Genomic DNA, 7,526 nt, shown 5'->3' on the forward strand with positions numbered 1-7,526 from the left:
CAAAATACCCCTGTGTGGCGAAAATTTTATTTGATTGTTTTTGATCTAAAAAAGTGTATATTCTCTAAAAACTATATATTTAACAATGATTGCTCACAAGAAAGGAAAGAAACTGATATGTAAGCCTTGCGGGGTTCCGGTTGGCATTCCGGATAATGAGTGTCAATCAGGGACGTTGCGGCGATTGTCATGGGCCTGAGGGAGGTTCCGGGTCGTGACATTAGCACACTAAACATTTGGCCACATACTTAGCCATATCTCTCTTTAAGCCTTCCCACCAGTACTTTTCCCTTAAGTCATGATACATCTTGATGGTGCCTAGATGTACTACATATGTTACCACGTGGGCCTTTTCTAAGATCTCTCGTCTTAGATCATCAATATCTAGTATATACACTTTAGATTTGTATTTGAGTAACCTGCCAGTGCCTCTAATGAACAACTATCCTTTCCTCCCTTAAGGATAGTTTAATGCATGAGTCACAAAGTCATCTTTGCCTTGGGCTTCCTTAATGAGATCCTTCAAGATTGGTTTCACTCTAAAATGGGCTAACAATGCCTCTATCACATCCTATTTTATGTAGGGATTGTGATTGGCACATGGACCCAGATAGGAATAGCCCGTTAAGCTCAAGCAAGTGTCCTTACATTCCTTCATTCATAACTTGCCCCATTAACCATAATCAACATACATAAAGGCAAACAATATCAAATACATGCATGCATCCATGGACAACTATACACAGTTATGGAACTTCTCATCATAACGAGTGTAAGTGCTTCATTTCACATTATCATCATAAAGCCAAAATCTCATGCACTGTACCATATAACAGTCATCTACACCCTCGGGTGTCCATGTAGGCTATCAGGCTACCTTTGTACATATAACATAACATTCATAAGGTAAATGCCAAACACTAGCTACATTATCATAAACATATTCACATATCCATAACATAAACATAAAGTAGAGATTGATTCATTAGCGGAACATGACCCGATCCTTTAGGCATCAAGTGGCTGCTAGACACCTACCAAAAAAAAAAGGACTGAGACCTTGTCTCCATGACAAAGGTAATAAACTACTTACTAATCTGCAAAACAAAAATAAGGAAAATAACAGTCATAAAAACTCAATAAGGGGATATAGGGAAAGGGACAAGCCAATAAAGAAAAGTTTTTCGTAACCATGCACTTATAATCACATGTCATTCATAAATCTTCCTTCATTTCCATAGAGATCATGAAATGTGGCATTAAAATACATGCTCATTAGCATTTAAATGAAAACAAATTTGTATAAACCAATAGAAACTAGTTTCCTTTGAAAACCTTTTGAAAACACTTGAAAATTCTTTTTGTGAAGAAATTGTCGATACATTTGGGAATGTATCGATACGTCAAGCATAAAAACCCTTGTTCTGGTTAATTTCTTGCACATAATCATTTCATAAGTCCTCCTATCTCATGGGACCATTCCTTAGGCTAAAGTTTAGTCTAACCAAGCCTATATTCATTTCATTATAGAGTATACCACTTGAACTTAGTTTGGATCTCTTTGGTGCCATTCTTGCAAAATAAATTCAAACAACCAACCAAAACAAAAGCCAATCCAATCAACAGTTCAATTAATTCCAAAATAAAAAAAAAATTAAGCACAATATATAATAAGTATGTAAAAGAAACCAAACCAAATTATTTCAGCACAGATTATTTCCACAATCACCAAGTGTGTAAATGGCACAATTTAATTATTTCTCAAACCAAAATTTGCAACTACTGCTATATGCCCATCATCCACCAAGCAAATTTCCACCAATTCACATCTTAAGCGACAAGGCTACCAACAAATGCATTAACAAGCACATAAAAATTTTATGAACCCAACCTTTAATCAGCAAGTATTTCACTATAGTAATTAGCAATTAAACAAAAATTTTCTTAATCCAGAGCATGTTTAATAAGAAAATATTCAGTCCTATCAACAATCACATATAATGTACTCATTCAATATGGAAATTCTATGGATTCTAACAATGGTAAAAATGATCAACTAAAAAAAAATAAAATTCTCAAAAGCAAATAAAAAATTGTTGAAGAACACTTGATGGAATATGTGGGAGGATGAGGAATGGTGAGTGATTTTGTTGTGTGAATGGAATGAAGTTAAAAACTTAGATTTAAAAAAAAAAACATGAGTGAGGAATATGGATACAGGAAGTTTGAAGCGGGAAGAAAGAGGGAAAAAGTTTGGGGGAGTCGGTTAGGGAGAATAGGAGACAACAAAAGAAAAAGAAGGTTTTAAAAGGGGTTAGGGCTAGGCCTCGATCGAATGCCACAGCTCTCAGCAATTGTGCACCCAAAGCATTACGCTTTAGGGTTCAGCATCGCGATACTCAAGCCTACAATTTGCCAAATTTTTGTTGTCCCCATCACAACGCTATGGTTCACACTTTGAGGGTCGTAACTCTCATTTATTCTGTTTCCTTTTAAAGTCCAGTATTACTGCTCTCATTCTGAAAGCCGCGATCCTCGTTTATTTTCACTCGAAGTAGTATGCTTTGGGTTTCAGCGTCGCAACACTCAAACATTATGTCTTTGGCCATTTTTCTTCATTCCAACATTATAGTTCTCACTTTAAGGGTCGTGGCTCTCAATTTTTTATTTAGTTATTATTATTTTTTGAATTTTTTTCAGATACTTAAAAAATGAAACAAAACAAAAACTAAAATTAGAAAAATAATAAAAAAATAAGAAAAAATAAATTGTAATTAAAACTAAAGAAGATAAATATTAAAGTGAGTGAAGTTTAAGAACTTGGGTTGCCTCCCAAGAAGTGCCTCATTTACAATCTTTAACTAAATTGACTTAAACATAAGTAGTGCCAAGAAAATGTATTGAGGACTTTTGGCGATTAATTTCGCCTCCCTAACAATGCTTTAATCTTTGTCCATTGACTTTAAATTTTTGACCATCTGCCCCCTACGCTTCGATTGCTCCATGTGGAAATACCTCATTGACAATGAATGACCTCGACCACTTTGATTTAAGTTTGCCAAGAAATAGTTTCAAGTGAGAATTATAAAGCAACATAGATTGGCCAAGCTCAAAGCAGCATTCAACTATCTTTTTTTCGTGTCACTACTTTGTTTTCTCTTTATAAAGTTTGGCATTCTCATAAGCTTGAAGGCAAAATTCATCAAATTCATTTAACTACAAAAACCTTTGCTCACAAGCTACTTGTAGATCAAAATTTAATTTCTTCACCGCTTAATAAGCATTATGCTCTAGATCCACTAATAAGTGACAAGCTTTGCCAAAGACTAACTTGTATGGAGACATGCCAACTGGGGTCTTGTGAGCAGTTTGATATGCACACAATGCATCATCCAATCTTCTTGCCCAATCCTTCCTTATGGGACAAATAGTTTTCTCCAAAATCCTCATGATTTCTCTATTGGACACTTCTACTTAACCACTAGTTTGAGGATGGTAAGCCATTGCAACCTTGTGTTTAACTCCATATTTTGCACGAAGTGCATCAAAATATTTATTACAATAGTGACTACCCTCATCATTAACAATTGCCCTTGGAATGTTGAATTGAGTTAAAATATTTTTCTTGATGAAATTCATCACCACTTTGGAGTCATTATGAGGAAAGGTTGCAGCTTCAACCCATTTAGAGACATCATCAATATCAACTAAGAGGTATTTATTATTGTATGAAGGTATGAATGGACCCATGAAGTCAATACCCCACACATCAAAAATTTCTATTTCAAGGAAGTTGTTGAGAGGCATCTCGTGTCTCCTTGATATATTACCCACTCTTTGGCATCTGTCACAATGCAAAACAAAATTATGAGCATCCTTAAATAATGTAGGCCAATACAAACCTGATTGGAGAACCTTAGCAACAGTTCTTATTCCTCCAAACTGTCTTCCATTATCTAAAGAATGGCAATGTTGAAGCACGTTTTGGATTTCTTCCTCTAGGAAACATTTTCTAAAAACCTAGTCTTTACAATGCTTAAACAAGAAAGGTTCATCCCAAAAATAAAATTTAACATCATGTAAAAAAGTTTTTTCCTAATGGAAATTTAAATATAGGGGAATAATGTTGCTTACCAGATAATTTTGGTTTTCAATTGTGGCTTTATGATTTTTGTCAAAGGAATTTTATGCATGCAGATAGAAGGGCTAATTCCCTTAATATCATATATAGTCCGCCTTATTGTTTTCTTGAATTCTCTATGTTTCCTCAATAACTTGTACTCTTGCATGTTAGTAAGAGAAGTAGAAATAATAACTGAAAGAGTAAACGATTTTATTAGAAATGCATACCTCAATTGTGTGGGCAAAGGTTTGAGTTCCAAGGTAGGTAGATCTTTAATGGAGGGCTTCAAAGCAGGCATAAAAGAAGTTGGAACATCTAAAGACTCAAATTGATGATTAGTTTTAAGTCTAGAGTGAGCATTTAACAAATTTGAATATTTAATAAATTCAACATCATCCCTATTAAAATTAGCAACTAAACATGCCTCAAGAGGATCATTAGGATATTCTTTTAAAAAAATATCTTTCATTAGACTACTCACCACACTCACAGAAAAACAATCTTCAGATTTTGCAAGCAATTGTAAAGCTTTGAAAATATTAAATGTCACCTCTTGGTTTTGAACTCTCAAGGTGAGCTCACCTTTTTCAAAATCAATTAAGGCTCTAACAGTTGTCAAGAATGGCCTTCCAAGAATGATTGGAATTGCCTATCTTCTTCCATGTCAAGAATTATAAAATCAACTAGAAAAATAAATTTATTTACCTTGACAAAAACATCTTCAATAATTCCCTTTAGGTAAACACAAGAACGATTAACCAATTGCAAAGTAACATAAGTGGGTTTGCATTCCCCCAAACTAAGTTTCTCAAAAATTAACCAAGGCATTAAATTTATACTTGCACCCAAATCACTTAAAGCTTTAGCAAAAAATAAAATATCAATAGTGCAAGGGATTGTGAAACTACTTAGATCTTTGAGTTTTGGTGGTAGTTTATTTTAGAGAATTGCAATACATTCTTCTGTAAGAGAAACAATTTCAAACCCACTTAATTTTCTCTTTTTGGAAAAGATGTCTTTCAAAAACTTTACATAACTTAGAATTTGCTCCAAAGGTTTAGCAAAATGAATTTTTATGTATAATTTCTTGAAGACATTGAGGAATTTCTGAAATTATTTATCAAGTTTTGGCTTTTGTAGCCTTTGGGGAAAGGATGGTGAAGGAGGGGTGACTTGAGAAGTCCTTTGATTTTCAACTTTTGCATCTTTTTTCTTTTCAACTTCAATTATTTCTTCACAAATTACTTCTTCCTCATCAACATGTTCTTTTGAATATTAAATTGCTTTTTCATTCACCCTTTCAATTTCTTTTCCTCTCTTTAGAGTGATTGCTTTGCATTTTTCTTACCTTTTGAATTGAATTAAGGCCTACTGTTGATGGAATTTGCAAGATGTCCCATTTGGGTCTTAAGATTTCTTAAAGATGCTCCTTGGCTGTGAACTATAGCATCAATCTTTGATATGTATTACATGAGAAGTTCTTCCAATTGGGCTCTTTTTTTTGGAATTGGTGGTCTTGCTTGTTGTTGAAACCCAAGAGGCATGATAGGTTTTGGATTTGAAGGCCATGGGTTATTATTCCATTAAAAATTTGGGTGGTTCCTCCAACCAAGATTATATATATTGGAATATGGATTATTTTGTTGCTTGTTGAAGTTTCCCACAAATTGGACTAATTCAGAATTGTATTGGCATTGACCGTTTAAGTGGCCTTCTTTATACATCTCACAAATTATAAAGGAGTTTTGGACAGCATGAACTCCCATTGTGTCAAACCTTTTGGTTAGTATAGCTACTTGTGCAGTCAAGGCACTAAGTGCATCAATCTCATAGGCTCCAACAACGTTTCCAAGACCAATCCTTTTGAGTGCCATTGGTTGTTATTTGAGGCCATCTTTTCCAACAGATTATAAGCTTTTGTAGCATTCATACCTATTAATGCCCCACCAGCTGCAGCATCAATTGTGGTTTTTATTGAACCTACCAGCCCATTGTAGAATGTCTAAACTTGCAACCAATTAGGAATCCCATGATGTGGACATCATTTAAGTAATTCCTTAACTCTCTCCTAAGCTTCATACAAGGATTCACCATTAACTTGTGTGAATGAGGTTATATCATTCCTCATCTTTGTTGTTCAATTTTTTACTAACGCAAGTGTACGTATCGCAAAGATAATATAGAGGTGAGTAGATTGTCGATCCCACAGAGAATTGAATTAATCTTTATTGTTAACTACTAAAATTAACACATCTTAATTTTATCTAAACAATTAAATTAAAAAGAAAATTTTAAATTAATAAACTAATAATGAAAACTAAAACTAATCTATGATAATTTACTTTATTAAATGTGAATGACTACTAGACCTACGATTATGATATCCCTCAATACTTCATCTTATTGTGGTCTCCCTCTCTCAACTCAATTTAATAGATTAAGTTACTAACCTAAAGTCCTAAATTATTTATAAGTCTCTATCGAGTTTCTCATAAAAATACCTCTCCCAATTAATTTACTATATGTCCATGCAAATTATATTGAAGAAAGATTCATTAAGTTTGTGCTCTAATTTTGGCTATGTATGTCTTATAGGTGTATGTCTACCCTATATGCAAATCAAACCACCTAATCAACTAACTGTATTTGATCATATGTTATTCTATTCAAGGTCTACCTAAATCTCTTTCGCCAAGGTTTAACCTAAGTTTCCAATTCAATCTAATTGGTGGCCAGTCAACTAGAACCATTAAGAGCAGAATAAAACAAACAACTTAAATCCATCAAACTTAAGTAAAAGAGAGATAAATAATTTAAACTATGTATTGAGTTCAATCATAATCTTAGATTAATGAATTAGTTCCCCATCAAGTCATACATCATCATTGAATATAGTTTAAACAATAAAAACAAACTAACAAAATAAAAGAATAATCAAAAAGCTAAAACTTAAAAATTATAATCTTGATCTTCCAAGTCTTCTTGAATCCTTCAAAATCTTCTCAGCTTCAATAACTTTGCGGCTTGACTCTCAGCTTTCAATCTGGTGTTTTCTTCTCCTCCCTCCTTAAGTACTCCGAAAGGTTATTTTTATAGGCTTTAAAGTTAGGCCAAGTTGGGTGGAGAAAGAATTCAATTCAATCTAGGATTTCCTCATTAGACTATGTGTCACGACCCAATTTCCCGGGCCATGACCGGCGCATGACCTCAATGAGCACAGCTCACTAAGCCCAAGCAAGCCTATCCATTTACCTTTGCTTAACAAATTTATCATATCATGCATACACACACACTTTTTTTTTCGAGTGTGAACATAGCCAAAACACAATGGCATTATCGATAATAATATACATGCACTATACCAGTCATGTATTTAGCAATTTACATTGCATACACATATTCA

At 33.7% G+C, this 7,526-nt stretch overlaps 1 protein-coding gene across 1 annotated transcript; it reads right to left on the reverse strand.

Annotated features, from left to right (window-relative positions):
• LOC108661382 (uncharacterized protein K02A2.6-like) lies at positions 3,475-5,997 on the reverse strand. The gene is made up of 2 exons (XM_018117716.1): positions 5,900-5,997; positions 3,475-3,844 (listed from the first exon to the last, which is right to left on the reverse strand). Exons 1-2 carry the CDS (start codon positions 5,995-5,997, stop codon positions 3,475-3,477), a joined length of 468 nt encoding a protein of 155 aa, XP_017973205.1.

This window comes from Theobroma cacao, chromosome 1 (assembly GCF_000208745.1).
Source record: "Theobroma cacao cultivar B97-61/B2 chromosome 1, Criollo_cocoa_genome_V2, whole genome shotgun sequence".
Lineage (NCBI taxonomy): Eukaryota > Viridiplantae > Streptophyta > Magnoliopsida > Malvales > Malvaceae > Theobroma > Theobroma cacao.

Coding starts and splice junctions, on each gene's coding strand:
- LOC108661382 (XM_018117716.1), bottom strand. CDS start 5,997: ATGGCACTCAAAAGGATTGGTCTTGGAAACGTTGTTGGAGCCTATGAG. Junction 3,845..5,899: donor GTAGCTATACTAACCAAAAG/GTTTGACACAAT, acceptor GCATTGTGACAG/ATGCCAAAGAGTGGGTAATA.